The following is a 20,705-nucleotide window of genomic DNA, read 5'->3' as shown; positions in this document are numbered from 1 at the left end:
CATAGGTTCCCTACCCCTGTGCTAAATCATCAACATTGAAATTGCACTTATAACAAGTTCATTAACAAACAAAAAACAAAAAAAACTCCGGTGTTCGCTTCCACATAGATCACGGCACCAACACACCACCACTATGTGCTCTATTTTTAACGGCTGTGCGGAAACTCTGTCCGTATGTTTAAAGTTCTGGGTACTTCCTGCGGTCCAGGTTTGATCATTTGTTTTTAGTTCCACTCATTAAGCGATTATTCAAAGCAACAGAATACAAATTGAAGCTTTTTTCTATTTGATTAACTGTTGCAGCCCTAACATGAATAAAATGTTGTTTTACAGCGATCCACAGTAACAGACTGAAGTGCATGCCATAACTGTGATGCCATTTCTGCCAGTCAGAACCCTGAATACATATAAAGTTAATGAGCAAACACTCACTCACATAAGGAGATAACAGTACTGAAACATAGATAATCTAACACTCTGTCAATTGTTTTTGCAAGTTTCGTGTGAAAAAATGGTTAAAATAAATCCAACCTGTGACGCACGTTCACTATTCAGCTCATCTTTGATGCGTTTGACACACACCCTCCCCTGTCTGGAGCATGCGCTCATTGTTCTTATTCTAACTACTCCTCCTTTTTAATCCACAGCTGGGAATGAGCAAATCGTTATTCATCAACGAAAACACCACGACAGCCTACAGGTCGGTGCAGATTATCGAGTGACGAGTGAGGGGGGGTGAGCGGCGCCACCTTCGCCCGCAGGTATTATGTTGGAATGCTCGTGTCTTCAGAATTAAAGCTTCTTTTAAGTGAGAAAGAATGTGCAACCTTTTTCTGTTTTGTCTCTTCCTCTTTTCATACATTGTCTAGATGGAAATCAGCAAAGGATAATGTTGAGGCGCCACCCTGGCAACACAGTGGGTAAAATGACCCCCTTGTTTGAAAGAGCTTTAGCAATTTTGAAATAATTTGTGCTGTACATATGATGTTGAAAAAAACACCATTAATAATCCTGCTGTGTTGTATTTAATTCGGATGTGTTTGTGTTTATACACTGGGAAGTGTGTTTTTTCGCTTGGTTAACTTGAGTGTGAGCATCTTTAGGCCTCCGTTTAGTAGTAAATACATGTGTTTAACAGAAGTTATCCGCTCTGAAAGAATACCACCCCGTACTTGAGGATATACAGTACGTGGTAAGGAAACTAGAAAGACTAAAACATGTTTGTCTGTGTTCCTGTTGGATGCAATGTCAGAGTAGAGCTACAACTTTTATTGTTATTGCTAAACTTGATGTTTTGGGGAAACTACTATAGCCTGCCGTGAATATAATAACAAAGATCTCTTGTTAGCTAATTAGCCTAGCCTCGCTTAGCATGAGACTTCAAAACGGGAGACGCTACCATCTCCTCTAACCCTAAGTATTTATAACTAATTTTTTTAAACATGACATACTGTATATGTTATACTGTGGAAACATGTTACCCTAGCATTTACAGTGCATATGCTAAGCTAACCATCTACTAGTAGCAATTGAATAATGTCACTGAGACAGGATAATTCATTTTTAAAAGGCAGCTCACATTGTCTTTTTTTTCCATGTCACAAACACGCAAAATATAATAACCAGATATTTTATGTTAAATGTTGCCTTTTTTAAACTCTGTTTTGTGAATAAACTGACAAATAAGCAAGACAAAGGGGATCCTCGTGTTGTTTGAAAACGTGCATTTTTCATTCTTAATCAGTCACCTATTTGCTTCTTTAATCCTATTAGAGAAAACAATATGTTGCCGTGCCAGCAACCTGAGGGTTCCTGGTTCAATCCCCAGCTTCTACCAACCTAGTCACGTCCGTTGTGTCTTTGAGCAAGACACTTCACCCTTGCTCCTGATGGGTCGTGGTTAGCGCCTTGCATGGCAGCTCCCGCCATCAGTGTGTGAATGTGTGTGTGAATGGGTGAATGTGGAAATAGTGTCAAAGCGCTTTGAGTACCTTGAAGGTAGAAAAGCGCTATACAAGTATTTACCATTTACCATTGCATCATGGTTCACAGAAAATAACTGTTATGTTGCGTTTTATCAGTGCTTTAAATTTAGACTGTTTTGAAGATGTTTGAGGTTTGTTTTCACAAAGAAACATACTGATTATACAACAGAAATGTACAGAAATGATTCCAAATTATTTCTTATCAATTTATGGTAGCTCGTAGCTTTGCATTCTTTGTACAGTACATATTAGCACTCATTTCCTACTGGTTATTACAGTTCTTTCACATTTACAGTGCCTTGTAAATGTTTTATTGTTGTTTTTTGTTTGTGTGAAAGGAAGTTGGAGTGAAAAAAACAAAGCTTGTTTATGTCATAGGAAAATTTGATTTTCAGAATTGTGTGTCCATGAATTAGGAATATAAAAGATAAAGTACAACACCTTGCGAAAATTATGCAATCACCAGTCTTAAAGGATGTTCATTCAGTAAATTTGTATTGAAAAGTAGATACAGTGCATCCAGAAAGTATTCACAGCGCTTGACTTTTTCCACATTTTGTTATATTACAGCCTTATTCCAAAATTAAATAAATTCATGCTTGTCCTCAAAAATGCAATATATATATATATATATATATATATATATATATATATATATATATATATATATATATATATATGCAGTATATATATATGCAGTATATATATATTAAGTTAAAGTGCCAATGATTGTCACACACACACTAGGAGTGGCAAAATGATTCTCTCCATTTGACCCATCACCCTTGATCACCCCCTGGGAGGTGAGGGTAGCAGTGAGCAGCAGCGGTGGCCGCACCCGGGAATCATTTTGGTGATTTAACCCCCAATTCCAACCCTTGATGCTGAGTGCCAAGCAGGCAGGTAATGGGTCCCATTTTTAAAGTCTTTGGTGTGACTCGGCCGGGGTTTGAACTCACAACCTACCGATCTCAGGTCGGACACTCTAAACACTAGGCCATATATATAAATATATATTGTACATATTCACAGATTTTGTTCAATACGTTGTTGATGTACCTTTGGCAGCAATTACAGCATCAAGTCTTTTTGAATACGAAGCCACAAGCTTATCTTTGGGTTGGATGGGAAGCATTGGTTTTCATCCAGGATGTCTCTGTACAATGCTGCCTTCATCTTTCCCTCTATCATGACTAGTCTCCCAGTTCTTGCCACTGAAAAACATCCCCACAGCATGGCGCTGCCACTACCATGCTTCACTGTAGGGATGGTATTGGCCTGGTGATGAGTGGTGCCTGGTTTCCTCCAAACATGATGTCTGGCATTCACACCAAAGAGTTTAATCTTTGTCTCATCAGACCAGAGAATTTAGTTTCTCATGGTCTGAGAGTCTTTCAGGCGCATTTTGGAACACTTTTTTACTAAGAAATGGCTTCCGTCGAGCCATTCTACCAAACAGGCCTGATTGGTGGTTTGCTGCAGAGAGGGTTGTCCTTCTGGAAGGTTCTCCTCTCTCCACAGAGGAATCATGTAGCTCTGACAGAGTGACCAACGAGTTATTGGTCACCTCCCTGACTATACTAAGATGAATGCAGCAATGTACAGAGACATCTTGGATGAAAACCAAAGCTTCTCATCCAACCTGACAGCGCTTTAGAGCTGCAAAGAGGAGTGTGTCAAACTGCCCAAAGATAGGTGTGCCAAGCTTATGGCATCGTATTCAAAAAGACTTGAGGCTGTAATTTCTGCCAAAAGTGCATCAACAAAGTATTGAGCAAAGGCTGTGAATACTTACTGTATGTACATGTGATTGCTTAGTGTTTTTGTTAAATTTGATAGAATATATAGAAAAACTTTTCACATTTTCATCATGGGGGTGCGTAGAATTTTGAAGAGAAAAATGAATTTATTTCATTTTGAATTAGGGCTGTAACATAACAAAACGTGGCAAAAAATGAAGTGCTGTGAATACTTTCCGGATGCACTGTATCACACATGACACAAAACTGTAATCACTTCAAATGAGCTGGTGACTTGTCCAGGGTGTACCCCGCCTTCCTGTACCCCGCCTTCCACCCAAATGCAGCTGAGATAGGCTCCAGCCACCCCTGAGACCCCGAGAGGGACAAGTGGTAGAAAATGGATGAATAGGACAGAATTTTAAATGGAAACTTTATGGCTTTAGGAAACACTCAAAGAAATCAAGAATATATAAATTGTGGTTGTCAGTAATCGTTATATTTTTTAAATGGAATTACTCAATTCTGAGAGAAAAATATGGCATCTTGAACAACAAACAAACATCAAAACACTACAACACACCACTAGTACTTTGTTGCACCACCTCTGGCTTTTATACTAGCTTGCAGTGTCTGAGGCATAGACTTAACAAGTACAGTACTATTTATTAATCTTTCTCCAATGTTCTCTGATTGCTGTTGTCAGATCAGCTTTGCAGGTTGGAGTCTTGTCATGGAACATTTTCTTAAATTTCCACTACAGATGACATTGACCTTAGTTTTTTTACAGTTTTTGCTCTTTGGTAAGATGCATATCATCATGAAAAATGATGTCATTATCCCCAAACATCCTTTCGACTGATAGAAAGGGGAAAATGTCCAAAAAGTCAATGTAAACGTATGCATTTATTAAATGAGTAAGTTTAGCTTTTCTGTATTTTAAATCCTATTTCCTTTAGGCGGTTTCGTACAGTTGGGTCACAGGCAGTGACTCCAGTGTCCGCCCATTTGTCCATTTGTTTTTTTGGGCATATTCTGTTTTCAAGATATTGTTTTAAGTTTTCAGTCATGACATTTTGATGTTTTCCCATGTCCACTCGTGTGCGTGTCTTTTACATTCCCATGTTGTTTGTACTTGGTCCAGATTTTAAACGCGGCTGACGGTGAATAATCAACGTCTTTTGCAACATTGTATGACGATGAACCCTCTTTAATAAGTTTTAATGATTCTGTCCTTTGTTTCAATTGACATCTCTTGTGTTGGAGCTATGATTCATGTCAATCCACCTGGTGCAACAGCTTTCCAAGGCGTGAACACTCCCTTTTAACTGCAGACTAATGAACAGATTAGTTTTGAAGATGCAGATTTACTGGCTGATACTTTCCTCGGAGTTGAGTGAGATATTATTTTCACTCTTTGATGTAAAAATAAAACTTTTACTGAATACCACAATTTATTTTCTTGATTTCTTTAGTGTTTCTTAAAGCCATAAAGTTGCAATTTGAAATGACTACCGTATTTTTCGGACTATAAGTCGCAGTTTTTTTTCATAATTTGGTCGGGCTCCAGTGCGACTTATATATGTTTTTTCCCTTCTTTATTATGCATTTTCGGCAGGTGCGACTTATACTCCGGTGCGACTTATACTCCGAAAAATACGGTATATCATTTTGTGTCACGTCTGTTTGTTTTTATTCTACAAAAATGAACAACTGAATGAACATCCTCCAATTCGGATGATTCCAAATTTGTTGTGAGGGGTTGTCTATTGTCTAAGTATTGAGCCTCTATTTAGGCTGCAATCACAGCACTGAGTGTGGACACTGATTGTGTTTATACCTGGAAAGTCGGAAAAGCAAGTAATTACCCAAACCACAGCAAGGTTTTTGCATGGCTTCAAACTCATAATCATACAATGGCACTTTATTCTTTGCCCCAGTCGTAATTTGAGGAGTTGAGCGTTGGAAAGAGGAGCATGTTGCCAGTCATGTCAGAGCCTGTCTCGTTAAAAAGATCCTTTTTTTGCTTTAGGCTTTTTTTAATCTTTAGTTCTGTATGTATGCAGACAAGTGCTGTCTTGACTGGACTAAAAGGGTCTTATTTATATTTATAAGTACAGCTAAGCACACACAGTATGATCAAATTTTCATAGGAAAAAGTTGAGGCTGTGGTCCGGTTTTTGTTTGGTGAAGGACGGCTAAATCGTGCATCAGCACCTATTTCCTCAGTCCCCTTTTGGTTCTCTTGGATCTGTTGAACACACAAACAGAATTAGGAGCAGCCATTGTTGCAGATGTTATCGTCATCATCCTCCCATTGCAAAAATAACAGGTCAGTTTAGCACACAGTGTGAAACATTCTGTGCTGGAGGTGTGACTCTTGACAGCTGTGCCACACCCAGCCATGCAGCCAGCTCACCCAGTTGGAGAGTAACAGTAGTCACATGTGTCAAGAACGCATTTTTACTACAACTTTACAGTCTTATTGCAGCAAGCAGACTATGGATTATTAAAATGTTCTTGATTAACTGTGTGCAGACAATTTAGAGGTTATTTTGCAACTAGGGTGAAATGTTGCTTCCAGGGCAGGCCTGGGCATTTATGTTCACTCGGGGGCCACATTTAGAGAATAAAATGTGTCTGGGGGCCGGTATGTCTATCTACCTATGTATATATACTGTATAGATGTATATATAAAATGTTGCGCACACACACACATATAAGCTGTGAACATGTGCTGTACAGTATGTGTGTTTGGGTCCTAACACTAATACAAAACCTCACAATAATGTCTGATTGATAGCTAAAAACGTTATGACAGACCGCCTTAAAAAACAGGATGGAATTTTAAATTTTCTACTGAATGAGACACCCAGAAAGTACATGACAATAATGTGGGATTTACAATATTAACTATGAACGATAAAACACTGAATATTGACAACATATGAATGTCGCTCCTCTTTTACTTCTAACCCCCCTTCTCGATCTACATTATTTACAATCAAGCGAAACACAACAAAAATGCAACATACACGGCGAAATATGAACGCGAAGAGTAAAAAAACCCCACCTACAATTTGATATAATATCACTTTTATTGCAGAACTTTGTTGTACAAATCTCCTTTCACGTCTGTCCCTGACACCCACATTTCAGGGTCTGGAAACACTCTGTGGAAACACTCCCCACCCACACTGCTTGGTCTGAGCTGCTGTGACTTACATTACCATAGTAACTAATTTGATGACCATTGTATCTAATTAGATTACCATAGTAACTAATTCGATGACCATTGTATCTAATTAGATTGCCATAGTGACCAATTAGATGACCATAGTATCTAATTAGATGACCATTGTATCTAATTAGATGACCATAGTAACTAGTTAGATTACCATAGCAACTAGTTAGATTACCATAGTAACTAGTATATCATGCAAAAGCACAGATTCCAACCATTGAAATACTTTGTATAGTTCAAGACTTACGGTCATTATAACACATTACTGCACATCATAATGGCAGCTGCACTTTACATCTTAAACATCTAAAATAATTATTTGGGAATGTCTGGCGGGCCAGATTGAAAAGTTTAACGGGCCGCATGTGGCCCCCAGGCCTTAGTTTGCCCAGGTCTGTTCCAGGGGGATACTTGAACAAGTGAAAAAAGATGAAAGCAGAAGAAAGATAATGGGAAAAAAAAGTCTACATACGTTTTCTGATGGTCACTTATGCGGTTCCTCAGTACATTGATCTGTTACAAAGAAAATATTATGAAATCACTACATGCAAAGTGTCATGTTGACATCCAATACAAGAGCTGTAGTTTTTAACACATTTATTTAACAATATAAAGGTATTACTATGGTTGTAGAACGTCAGAATATTTGGGTATTTTGATGACCTTACAGTACTAGTGTGTTGACCCCAATGTCCTTTTCTTGTTATCAAAACGAAGGTTTGGTCCTCTGTACTTTTTACAGACTAAAAATAATGTTACACTATATTAAATGGAGAAAACAATCCGTTTCCCCTTAGACTGCCCACAAGCTCATTGATTCACTCTGTGGCGCTGCAACTGACCAAAATGTGGTCAAAGGGGCAGGTGGAGAAAATAGTTGGCCTCCCAACGGTATTATGAATCAGTGGCGAGTTTAAAAAAAATAAAAAATAAAAGAACCAATCAAAGTAAGAGTACCGTAGACTAATACTTCACTTGAAGATGTCCAGATACATATTTTTTCCACTTCTGATACGATGCTGATATTAGAGCAGGGGTGTCAAACTCATTTTAGCTCAAGGGCCACATGGAGGAAAATCTATTCCTACGTGGGCCGGACGGGTCAAATCATGGCATAACAACTTAAAAATACAAATACGACAATTTCAGATTGTTTTCTTTGTTTTACTTCGGCGCAAAATAGAACAAACACGTTCGGAAAATGTAGACCTATCACAAATAATCCTCTTGACAAAACACTTCTGAGGTAAGAATTAGTGCAGTTTCAAAAACACCATGAAGAACATAATGAACTTAGACTTAATCTTAGTGTATTTACACATCAATTCAACTTTAAGTCACAGACCATCTAGGATTTAACAAAACACAAAATAAATAATAAATAAAAACTATTCTATATATCAACTACCTCATTTGTCATTTCCACATATTAATCCTGTGCTAACTCAACAAACCATACAAACTGAGGTAGAAACTGTTCAAGATGGTTGAGTTACTCCCTGCCTTTGAGGCATCACTGTGTATTGATAGAAAAATAAAAAGCTGTGCAATGTGTGAACAATTTCAACAAACCAATAATAAAAACTTAAAAGACTGACAGTATTGCAGTAGATCACACACTGTTCACTTTCTTTAAAATTTGCACAGAAGACGATCATTTTCAAAGAACTATATCAATGTGCAGTGTCTCATGCAGCATTTATTAGTTTAATTCCTGTTTGTTTTACATCGGGTCGAAGGGGAGGAGTCGCAGCTCCACTTTACCGTGTACCTCCTGCTTGGTATACTTGCTCGCTCCGGTATAAACTATTGGCTTGCCTAACAGAATTGCTATTGCGACATCCAGCGGACACATTTAGAACAGCAGTTTCTTTCATTTAAAAATGCAGCTCAATTTTACACTTGGCAAACTCTTCGTGGGCCCGATCCAGCCCACGGGCCGCACGTTTGACATCCCTGTATTAGAGCCTTTAGTATTGGCTGATATTGATAATAATTCAATGTGATGACAGCACAAACGATGGATACTTTTTTTGTTTTGTCTTCCTCCAGAAGGTCTTATCTTTGTCCATGTGATGTCAGATGAAACAAAAATGTAGCTGTTTGGCCACAATACCCATCAATATGTTTGGAGGAGAAAAGGTGAGGCCTTTAATCCCAGGAACACCATCCTACCGTCAAGCACGGTGGTGGTAGTATTATGCTCTGGGCCTGTTTTGCTGCCATTGGAACTGGTGCTTTACAGAGAGTAAATGGGACAATGAAAAAGGAGGATTACCTCCAAAATCTTCAGGACAACCTAAAATAATCAGCCTGGAGGTTGGGTCTTGACTCAATGACACCAAACACACGTCAAAAGTGGCAAAGGAATGTCTAAATTAGGCTAGAATTAAGGTTTTAGAATGGCCTTCCCAAAGTCATGACTTAAACGTGTGGACAATGCTGAAGAAACAAGTCCATGTCAGCAAACCAACACATTTAGCTGAACTGCACCAATTTTGTCAAGAGAAGTGGTAAAAAATTCAACCAGAAGCTTGTGGATGGCTACCAAAAGTGCCTTATTGCAGTGAAACTTGCCAAGGGACATGTATCCAAATATTAACATTGCTGTATGTATACTTTTGACCCAGCAGATTTGGTCACATTTTCAGTAGACCCATAATAAATTCATAAAAGAACCAAACGTCATGTTTTTTGTGACCAACAAGTATGTGCTCCAATCACTGTATCACAAAAAAATAAGACTTGTAGAAATTATTGGAAACTCAAAACAGCCATGACATTATTTTCTTTACAAGTGTATGTAAACTTTTGAGCACGACTGTATGTATGTATTCTGTATATATTTGTATACATATGTGTATATATATATATATATATATATATATATATATATGTATGTATGTATGTATGTATGTATGTATGTATATAATATACAGTATATATGGATGGAGATATATATACACATATACCGTATTTTTCGGAGTATAAGTCGCACCGGAGTATAAGTCGCACCTGCCGAAAATGCATAATAAAGAAGGAAAAAACATATATAAGTCGCACTGGAGTATAAGTCGCATTTTTGGGGGAAATTTATTTGATAAAACCCAACACCAAGAATAGACATTTGAAAGGCAATTTAAAATAAATAAAGAATAGTGAACAACAGGCTGAATAAGTGTACGTTATATGAGGCATAAATAACCAACTGAGAACGTGCCTGGTATGTTAACGTAACATATTATGGTAAGAGTCATTCAAATAACTGTAACGTATAGAACATGCTATACGTTTACCAAACAATCTGTCACTCCTAATCACTAAATCCCATGAAATCTTATATGTCTAGTCTCTTACGTGAATGAGCTAAATAATATTATTTGATATTTTACGGTAATGTGTTAATAATTTCACACATAAGTCGCTCCTGAGTATAAGCCGCACCCCCGGCCAAACTATGAAAAAAACTGTGACTTATAGTCCGAAAAATACGGTTTATATATGATGTATGTGTATGTATATGTGTGTTTGTATATATGAATGTGTATATATATATATATATGTATATATATATGTTTGTATATTAATATGTATACATAAATGTTTATGTATATATGTATTACTCTGTATACATATATGTATATTTGTATGTATATAACATACAGTATATATGTATTTACATATCATACAGTATATATGTATGGATGTGTATATATGTATATATTTGTATGTACAGTATGTATGAGTAAATATTTACACATACATATATTATAATATTTGTTATGTTGTTTCGAGCTAGTGACATACTGTAGGTTGTTGAAGAAGTATTTGTAGTGAATGTCAATATCAGTGCAGGTGTATTCTATGTTGGTTTTCAACAATGTGCATTCTAACCTCAGTCAAACCCAGACACACCCACACACACCTCATATTTGTGGAGGCTGATCTGGTGCTGCAGTTCAAACTTCTCCGCCTCCAACTGGTGCATCCACTCCCAAAACTCCTGAGCTTTTCCTCTGTCGGCCACCATGAATGATCCACACAAGTGTTGGGTGCCACACGTCCAACAGATACTTTAATATTTGTCCACATACTTGAGCTGCTCCTCGTTGGAGTTGTCGACGTCCAGAGATTTACGTCTTTCACTCAGGATCTTCTTCTTCTTCTCCCTCTCAGTCTGCTTCTTGCCGCTGCGCTTCTCAGTCTGTGGGAAAGTCCACTCATTCCTGACACTTGACCTTTTTTCAAGGCCCTGCATTTTCTCACCAGTTTCTGCATGTAACCTCCAAAGTGCAGACTTGTCAGTGTTTTCTTCTTCTTGGCATCTTCCTCCGCTCTTTTCTTGGCCTCTTCCTCCTCCTTACGAGCTCGCTCCTCCTGCACAAACGCAGCAAAGTTAGACATTAAGTTCGAGGAGCTGCAAATTGAGTGAGGGTTGAACCTCCAGACGCTTTTGTCGCTCCTTCTCTCGCTCGCTACGGATTCTCTGCTGCTCTGCTCGCTCAGAGCGACGCTTGTCCTGCACACAAAAACAAAGCAAATATTTGTTGAAGCATCTCCATTATTGTCACAAAATGTGTGTTTAGGACACTTACTATCCTCTCCTTGAGATGTATGATGTCATCTTCCTCTTTCTTTCTGCTTTCAAAATGAACCTCAATCAATGTCTGAAGCTCCATCAGGTCCTTCTCCATACGTTTGCGATGGATGTCCTACACAAACACACCTCTTATATGTCATGCTGTCGAGAGTAGTAATATTACAAGAAATTAGGTTGTAATCTCACAACTATATATAGAATAGTGTATTTTATCATATAAAAGTGCTTACATTTTTAGTTCATGTTATTTATTATGAAAATAGAATTAAATAATATAAGCCCACTCTTATTTTGGAGGATATTTTATATTGAACTAAAAAAAATGTTCTGCTTGCCATAAACTTCATTCTTTCTTTCTTTCTTTTTTATTAAATACACACCGTCATTGAAATTGCACTTTAACATGTGTGCATTGAAAAAAAAAATAAAATCATGGCATGTCTTTATTACGAAAGCTTTTTTTTTTTACACTGAATTTATATAACTGAATTTTTTGCATTTGAATTTTGTGAACTGAATTTTTTTACATCAAATTATGCTGACAATTCAATTGGAAAAAAACATTCTGTGTTTTAAAATTCAGTGTACAAAAATTCAGTGTAAAAGAAATTCAGTGTAAAATAAAAAAAATTCAGTGTAAAAAAAAAAAAGAAAGAAAAAAATCAGTGTTAAAAAATTCAGAGCTGAAAAATGTGCTGCTTCAAAAATCAAGACTCACTTCTGGTAAATTAAGACAGAGGCAATCGAACCTTTCTCAGAACCAGCCAATGAGGTGTCAAGTTTAAAGTCACGTGACATGGGTCTTGCAAAACGGCATAAAAAAAGGCAGTTAAGTGGGCTACCTGGGCATAATACAACATAATTAACATTTCAATACAGCCCGCTGGATGTTTTCAAACGACAGAAATGACTCCAATGGTTAAAATCTCCACTTTTGAGTGACATACGGTTACGTGTCATGCAGCTAAACTGACTGTGATACACCATGAATTGATTAACGTGGACCCCGACTTAAACAAGTTGAAAAACGTATTCGAGTGTTACCATTTAGTGGTCAATTGTACGGAATATGTACTGTACTGTGCAATCTACTAATAAAAGTTTCAATCAATCAATCAATCAATGTCACCAACAGGTGGTGCTGGATAATGATGTTCAGGTAAATGTAATGAAGAAGACATGTTTGGATGCATCCATGGAGGGAGGAATAAATGTTTGAGCGTAAGCTCGTTGTTCACAAGACAAAATCTGGTCATTCATAGATGAACAAAACATCTTTGTTGCTCTTGCTTGTTTATAAAAGACACAGATGTCGATCAAGGAGGTGGTCTGCAGTAGAGGAGCGGCGTTTATATATTTTATATATTCAGTGTTTTATTGTTCGTAGTTAATATTGTAAATCCCACATTCTGTATGTTCATGCACATACAAAAAAAGTCAAAGTACCAATGATTGTCACACACACACTAGGTGTGGCGAAATGATTCTCTGCATTTGACCCGTCACCCTTGATCACCCCCTGGGAGGTGAGGGGAGCGGTGAGCGGCAGCGTTGGCCGCGCTCGGGAATCGTTTTTGGTGATTTAACCCCCAATTCCGAGTGGCTTTCAGTAAAAACCTAAAGAGACCATCTCAAAAATGGAATAAACTTTAATTATTTTACTGAATTATGACTGAATGTACATACAAATGCAGAATGTGGGATTCTCTGCCCCACTCTGTTCATTCCCAGAGCTTCATAAGTCACTGAAAAGTTCAGGTTCAAACCTTTGGAATCATTTCTATAGTTTGAAAATTGAAATAATAATTATTTTGTATTATGCCAAGGTAGCCCAGCTAACTGCATTTTATATGCCGTTTTGTAAGACCCATGTCATGTGACCTCAAACTTGACACTTCATTGGCTGGTTCTGAGTCAGAGTCGATTGCTTCTGTCTTAATTTAACCGGAAGTTAGTCTTCCATTTTGCAGCAGCACATTTTTCGGCACTGAATTTTCTTGACAAATGTTTTACACTGAATCTTTTAGACTGAATTTTAAAACACTGAATTGTTTTATTCGCTGAATTTTAAAACACTGATTATTTTTCAATGAAATTGTCAGCATAATTTGATGTAACAAAAGTCAGTTCACAAAATTAAAATGCAAAAAATTCAGTTACATAAATTCAATGTCAAAGAAAAGCTTTCGTAATAAAAACACACAAATTAACCTCCATACTATTTATGCTTGTTATAAGTTGCCACTACTCTATGCGGACTAAATGTATAATGTTTTATTTGCTACATTAATTAAATGATTAATTTAAGCAACACAATATACATTGAAACATTTAAAAACGAACTAAATTAATTATTGCTCAATGTAATTAATTACAATCAAATATTCAATTATATTTAAGACAGTGGCTGAAAGTCTCCAACTGAATTTGGATTACACTCATCAATATTATATATTATTTTGTTGCACGATTATTTTATTTTATTTTTTTGATACAACTAAGATATTTTCTCATTAGTATTTTATTTTAAGGGTAGCCATTCCCCTTTTTTATTTCTTGCAATATTATGACCTCATTCTTTACTTTGACTTATGATAATTTTTTCTCCTTATGCCGTAGTCCCTTATGCTCATAAAGTATATACAACTTAGTAACTTGTGCATGCAGAGTAAGATACTCTAACACAGACATTCTCAAACTGTGTTACGTGTACGCGGGCTCCATCTAGTGTTACGCCAAAGAATCATTTATTAAAGTACATTGTTTTATGTTCCTATATTCAAACAATGTTAACTTTTCAAACAGTTAATCGTTACAGTTGCCAAAATTATTAAATATGCTTGAACTAAAATCTCTGCCTTGTTGTTAATGAATACTTAGGCCTACTATGCTACTGTGTTTTAAAGTTGGTAATTTAGGCGGTACTTGGAGAGCCAATTTCTTTCTGAGGTGGTACTTGGTAAAAAAACAAAAAAAAGTTTGAGAATCACTGCTCTAACACTAACAATGTGATGCTACTCAATACAATGGACAATATGTAAACATTTATTTTTCAAGTAATAACTTGTTTTTTGTTGCGATTGTAATTTGAGACAGTGTAGAACTGCAGTGTATTTTACTGAGAGCTCATATATTGTGTTACTGTTTACTTTTTGCTACAGGTTGCAACATTTTAGAAGCACCCGTCGGTAAAATGACCTCTAATTAACCTAAAAAATGTAATGCCTATCACAGCGCTTGTTTTTGAAAAGTGTATCATAATATCTGGGATTTTGTCCAGTACACCCTCCAACAGAATTAGTGTATGCACATGTCTGTCCCATAACTCACATCAAAATCCACTTTCTCTCCATCTGGAATTTTAGGCGGGATGAGGTTGGGCATACTAAATGGCCTGCAGAGTAAGGAAAAAGTGTGTTGAAAGTCGAAACAAGGTTTAAGTTTGTGTAGTGTAGAATGAATGTGATGTTTGGTTGAGTGTTTATCAGAGGATGGTGCTTACTTAAATTTTGGTTTTGCGTCTTCTTAAATGAGAAGCATAATGAAAGAAGAGAAAAGAGGAGACTGATCAAGAGTGTGCATGATCACTGCATCAAGAACAAGCTGTGACAATAAACTGCAAGCGTCATAATGTGTTTTACACAAAGTCCATGCAATAGTGATAGTGCAATATGAGCTTGTATTCGGCAATGTCGGTGTTTGTTACCTTCTCCGTCCTCGGCTTCTCCATCACCATCTGAAAGCAAATCAGAATGTGCGTCAAACTAAAACGACAAAAGTGAGAGCAAAGGAAGAGATGAGCCAAACCGGACCACCGAGAAGGTAAGAAACTATTTGCATTTCGGCGTTGTTGATTAATGGGAACGCAAATTATTTTGTGTTGGTTTTTTTGTAGTTTGTAAGAAGTTCTAGAACACAGGTGTCAAACTCAAGACCCGGGGGCCAAACCTGGCCCGCCACATTATTGTATGTGGCCCGCGACAGCCCGGAAATAATATGCGTTAATAAAATGCTTAATCTTTTCTTACTAAATATGTGTTGTTCTTTCCATTTTGATATTAAATATCATACACTGCATGCAATTGCATATCTTTTCAAATTTGATATTATCAAAATATCATATTGTCATGTATTCCAAAAATATTTTTTGTTCAAATAAAGATAAATACTGTACTTAAATATCTGCTTGACTTATGATTTCAAAACAAATTATCAATCAAATTGTAGACTTTAAAATTGACAATAGGTTTTACGGTTAAATTCCGCCGACTGAGTTTTTTACCGTAAAATCAACTTTGGTACTGTTTCTTCCATATACAGTAAGACACTAAAACATTAAAAAAAAAACAAAAAAAAACATTAAAACAACAAGATTTCACGGTAAAAAAACCCCACCAAAACTGGCAGCTCTGTTGATTGAATTTTACCGCTAAAACATTGGTATTGTTTTTCCATTCCATTCCATTTATTAAATTTTTTTTATGTGCTGTAAAAAACCCACTGCTTTTACTGTAAAATTCGGGTGACTGAGCTGCCAGTTTTTGAAGTAAATTTTTTTTTTTTTTTTTTTGCAGCTTTTGTAAAAAAATATATTGTTAATGCATTATATATATATATATATTCATATAAGTGAAGTGAAGTGAATTACATTTATATAGCGCTTTTTCTCAAGTGACTCAAAGCGCTTTACATAGTGAAACCCAATATCTAAGTTACATTTAAACCAGTGTGGGTGGCACTGGAAGCAGGTGGGTAAAGTGTCTTGCCCAAGGACACAACGGCAGTGACTAGGATGGCGGAAGCGGGGATCGAACCTGCAACCATCAAGTTGCTGGCACGGCTGCTCTACCAACCGAGATATACCGCCCCACAATGTATTACTCATTGTTAAAATCGGCCCTCTGAGGGCAACCATAACTGCGATGTGGCCCTCAATGAAAACGAGTTTGACACCCCTGTTCTAGAAGATCTGCTTTGCAGTGTATGTTCTAGCTGGATAAAGAAGGACACGATAGAATAAATAAACACCATTTAAGAGGATAAAGGGATATGAGGACATAATATTACGGGCCTATTGTTCTATTTGCATGTTTAGTTTCACAATAGTGTATTTAAGTGTGTTGGCCAACATCTTACGTTCAGGCTAGATTTTGGACAGTTTATAAGGGGTTTAGTAAGGCTGTCAAAAATATGGAGTTAACTTAAAAAAAAAAATTGCATGTATACACGCAGATTAACCATGCAATTTATTTTTTACCTGATCCGTGGATGGTTACCTGAAAGGCAGTGGCGGGCTGTGCGTTTCTCACCTAGGCCTTCAGTGATGTCCTACTTAGCCCGACTTCACCTCTCAAAATACCGTCATTTATGTCACCACATGGACACGGCTGGAGATACCATACAGAAACCCACTTGCACGCTCCCGTGAATTGAAGCCCCTCAACAGTGGACAAAACGGTCTATTTTTCGGCGCATTTAACATTCAATAAACCCGCTTCAGCAATTAAAACATATCTTACGTGGTTACTGTCAATAATTAAAAGAATTGTATAAAACAAATGAAACATGAAAACATTAAGAAATAAAATATTTGAGCTTACAATTTGTAGCACCCATTCGACGCCGTATAACCAGTAGTACTGCTCGTAGTTGGTCGTAGTCGGTTGATTCGTGTGAAAGTGGCGGGCAAACCATATCACCGCCAGGATAGCTTCCGTTGTCGACCAACCTCGTCTCACAAGATTTTGTTTCTCCTAAATATCCTTCTTGAAAATGGCCTTGCAAATATATATCTGCCACCTAATCAAACATTGTGCTCTCCTTCTTTGTGAGTTTTCTGTGGCTTTCTATGGCTCGTATGGCTCCAGTGCCACTTCCTGTTTTCGCAACTTGTGATTGGATACTCACTTGGGAGTCCCACGTGAGTATCCAATCACAGGACGCGTAAATGTAAAGGCCAGCTAGAAGGCCTTGTGACAACTCGTGATCTGATTGGCTATGGCAATTGTCTATCAACTGTATGTGCCCGTTCACTGCCTGCATTGTTGATTCTGAAGTCTCCGGGCAGATTTGGTACAGCATGGCAACATAAACTAGCTGAATTCTGATTGGATATAAACTCTAACCTTAAAACAACAGCACTGGAATGAGCATAATATGACATGAAGAGAATATGAATATTTTTAGATATTTAGGGAAAGTAATTTAAAAATAACTTTTATCTTTAATTATGATCATGATTTCTGGTTATGTTAGGCCAGCGGAGAAGGCCTTGCTGGCCCTGACGGCACACCGCTGCTGAAAAGTGTGTGTTGTTATACAGTCAGTGATCAGAGCAAACAAGATGTGTGAGGAGACTCCGACTGCTGTGCTCGCCAAAAAAATGTCACTTCAAAATAAACCCAAATGAGACTTTAGATACACCTTTGTAGAGCAAATAATGGAAATTCATATAAAACTAGAGATGTCCGATAATATCGGACTGCCGATATTATCGGCCGATAAATGCTTTAAAATGTAATATCGGAAATTATCGGTATCAGTTTCAAAAAGTAAAATGTATGACTTTTTAAACCGCCGCTGTACGGAGTGGTACACGGACGTAGGGAGAAGTACAGAGCGCCAATAAACCTTAAAGGCACTGCCTTTGCGTGCCAGCCCAATCACATAATATCTATGGCTTTTCACACACACAAGTGAATGCAAGGCATACTTGGTCAATAGCCATACAGGTCACACTGAGGGTGGCCGTATAAACAACTTTAACACTGTTACAAATTTGCGCCACACTGTGAACCCACATCACACAAGAATGACAAACACATTTCGGGAGAACATCCGCACCGTAACACAACATAAACACGACAGAACAAATACCCAGAACCCCTTGCAGCACTAACTCTTACGGGACGCTACAATATACACCCCCGCTATCCCCCCCGCCCCCACCTCAACCCCGCCCACCTCAACCTCCTCATGCTCTCTCAGGGAGAGCATGTCCCAAATTCCAAGCTGCTGTTTTGAGGCATGTTATAAAAAAAAATGCACTTTGTGACTTCAATAATAAATATGGCAGTGCCATGTTGGCATTTTTTTCCATAACTTGAGTTGATTTATTTTGGAAAACCTTGTTACATTGTTTAATGCATCCAGCGGGGCATCACAACAAAATTAGGCATAACAATGTGTTAATTCCACGACTGTATATATCGTATCGGTTGATATCGGAATCGGTAATTAAGTGTTGGACAATGTCGGAATATCGGATATCGGCAAAAAAGCCATTATCGGACATCTCTATATAAAACATTAAAAAAAGTTCCATTCTGACAATAAAATTGCATTTGTGGCCAAATACTGGGTCGATTTTTTAAGTTAATTTAAATGAATAGAACATTTTAATTCATCCATAGGGGCAGGTCAGAGCTGGCATCATGTTCGTGAGGAAAAATGTTTTCCTCCATGGCGGTATGAAAACACGGAAGTTCAGAAGCGCCTTTTCTGTCGAAAGTGGAGCAAACAAGTGAGAGAGATAATATATTTCTCTCCTCAAACGTCCAAAGACACGTCATTAAAATGTCATTTTTAATGTTGTTTTGCATCTGATCAAGCCACGAAAATGTGACTTTGTTCTTCTTTTTTCAGCGTGAGCGGTGGAGAGGTCCCCGGGAGGTGATCTAGTGTTCACTTCCTGAAGATCCTTGATGCCGGGGAATATTCATCCATCTTGCTATAGTCTGGATCATCTGCTGATCCTGAGCCAGTGCAGGATGGATGGATATTATATACAATATCTTTTTCTAATAATGTCTATACTGTAAACCTTGAGTTGTTCAAGCCCAAGTGCACCTCTCTCCTCAAGTGTGCACGTGAGTGTGCATGAGTGGATGTGTGTATGAATGAAGGCTCTGCGTGAATAAAGTATGACTGTCAAATGTGATTTTAACTGTAAAATTCAATAAAATATACTTGCAAAAATATATAAATATATATATATATATATATATATATATATATATATACCGTATTTTTCGGAGTATAAGTCGCACCGGAGTATAAGTCGCACCTGCTGAAAATGCATAATAAAAAAGGAAAAAAACATATATAAATCGCAGTGGAGCCCGGCCAAACTATGAAAAAAACTGCAACTTATAGTCCGAAAAATACGGTAGTCAAATTTCCATAAAAGGACCTTTAAGATTCAAGGAGGGTGAATATAATTAATTATATACTGAGAGGTGTGTCTCAACACTTTTGTCTATACTGTGTATATCACAAACGAGCACCTGGGAGAGGTATGCACTTAAAGCTCTAATTACCTTACAGGTATGAAAGCTGTGACATCTGAAGAGCACGTATGGCTCCTATATGATCATGATTTAAGGCTGCATTTAGTGGAGGATGAGGTCAGAGGTCGTTCTCCGTCACAACAAGATTGCTGTCATTGAACGTGCACAGGATCCCCAAGGTCGTCAAAGGTCACCTGGACTTTCAACAGTCAGAGCGAGCACCATGCACTCCATTTTGGGCCTCCTCACTGCTAAAATGATTGTGTGACAGGATGTCAAGCAAAAGTGCCTCTGCAAGACTGAACCCATAACAGCCCTGCGGTGCTGCGAGCTCCACGCTAATGTCGGCGAGGACAAGCAGTTTGAAGCTGATCCTGAGATTGTGATCTATGCTGTTATGAGAATGAACAGTCAGCAGGTTATGATGTAATTCTGATTACAGTAGCGGCTCGGGGTGAGAAGGGATGGGCGTGCTACCAAGTCATACAACCTACGTGTGAGTGTGTGTGTGTGTGTGTGAGAGAGACAACACACACACACACACACATACACAAACACACACACACACACACACACACACACACACACACACACACACACACACACACACACACACACACACACACACACAGCTCGTCGAGTAGCTGCAGTGTGTCACATACCAAAGTGAAGTGTGACTCAGATAATATTCCCAGCAGTGTCTGACCCACCAAAACAACCCACATTTGTCATCATTATTGTTTCGTCTGCGTCTTCTGCTCTCATACCTTCTTCTGCTTCATCCTCGCCGGCTTCCTCCTCCTCCTCCTCCTCCTCCGCGTCCTCCTCTGCAGTGAGTTTGTCTTCTTG

General features: G+C 37.8%; 2 protein-coding genes across 3 annotated transcripts in view; one reads left to right on the top strand and one right to left on the bottom strand.

Annotated features, from left to right (window-relative positions):
* Nucleotides 1–1,734, top strand: part of pkp1a (plakophilin 1a) — a 33,387-nt gene extending 31,653 nt beyond the window's left edge. Inside the window, exons 14-15 of one of the 2 annotated variants that reach the window (XM_061979801.2) lie at nucleotides 648–761; nucleotides 870–1,734. In XM_061979801.2, the coding sequence (XP_061835785.1) occupies nucleotides 648–722 (75 nt within the window). In that variant the 3' untranslated portion in view covers nucleotides 723–761; nucleotides 870–1,734. The remainder of the gene's footprint in view (nucleotides 1–647; nucleotides 762–869) is intronic. The other variant, XM_061979809.2, reaches the window with a different exon arrangement.
* A 3,957-nt stretch (nucleotides 1,735–5,691) lies between these two features.
* Nucleotides 5,692–20,705, bottom strand: tnnt2a (troponin T type 2a (cardiac)). The gene is made up of 11 exons (XM_061979789.2): nucleotides 20,624–20,705; nucleotides 15,275–15,304; nucleotides 15,071–15,092; nucleotides 14,899–14,962; nucleotides 11,564–11,680; nucleotides 11,410–11,487; nucleotides 11,235–11,345; nucleotides 11,063–11,172; nucleotides 10,894–10,984; nucleotides 7,441–7,481; nucleotides 5,692–5,975 (listed from the first exon to the last, which is right to left on the bottom strand). Exons 4-11 carry the CDS (start codon nucleotides 14,950–14,952, stop codon nucleotides 5,942–5,944), a joined length of 636 nt encoding a protein of 211 aa, XP_061835773.1. The 5' UTR covers nucleotides 14,953–14,962; nucleotides 15,071–15,092; nucleotides 15,275–15,304; nucleotides 20,624–20,705; the 3' UTR covers nucleotides 5,692–5,941.

Source organism: Nerophis lumbriciformis, linkage group LG01 (genome assembly GCF_033978685.3).
Source record: "Nerophis lumbriciformis linkage group LG01, RoL_Nlum_v2.1, whole genome shotgun sequence".
Lineage (NCBI taxonomy): Eukaryota > Metazoa > Chordata > Actinopteri > Syngnathiformes > Syngnathidae > Nerophis > Nerophis lumbriciformis.
This window is presented reverse-complemented; position numbering and strand designations above follow the sequence as displayed.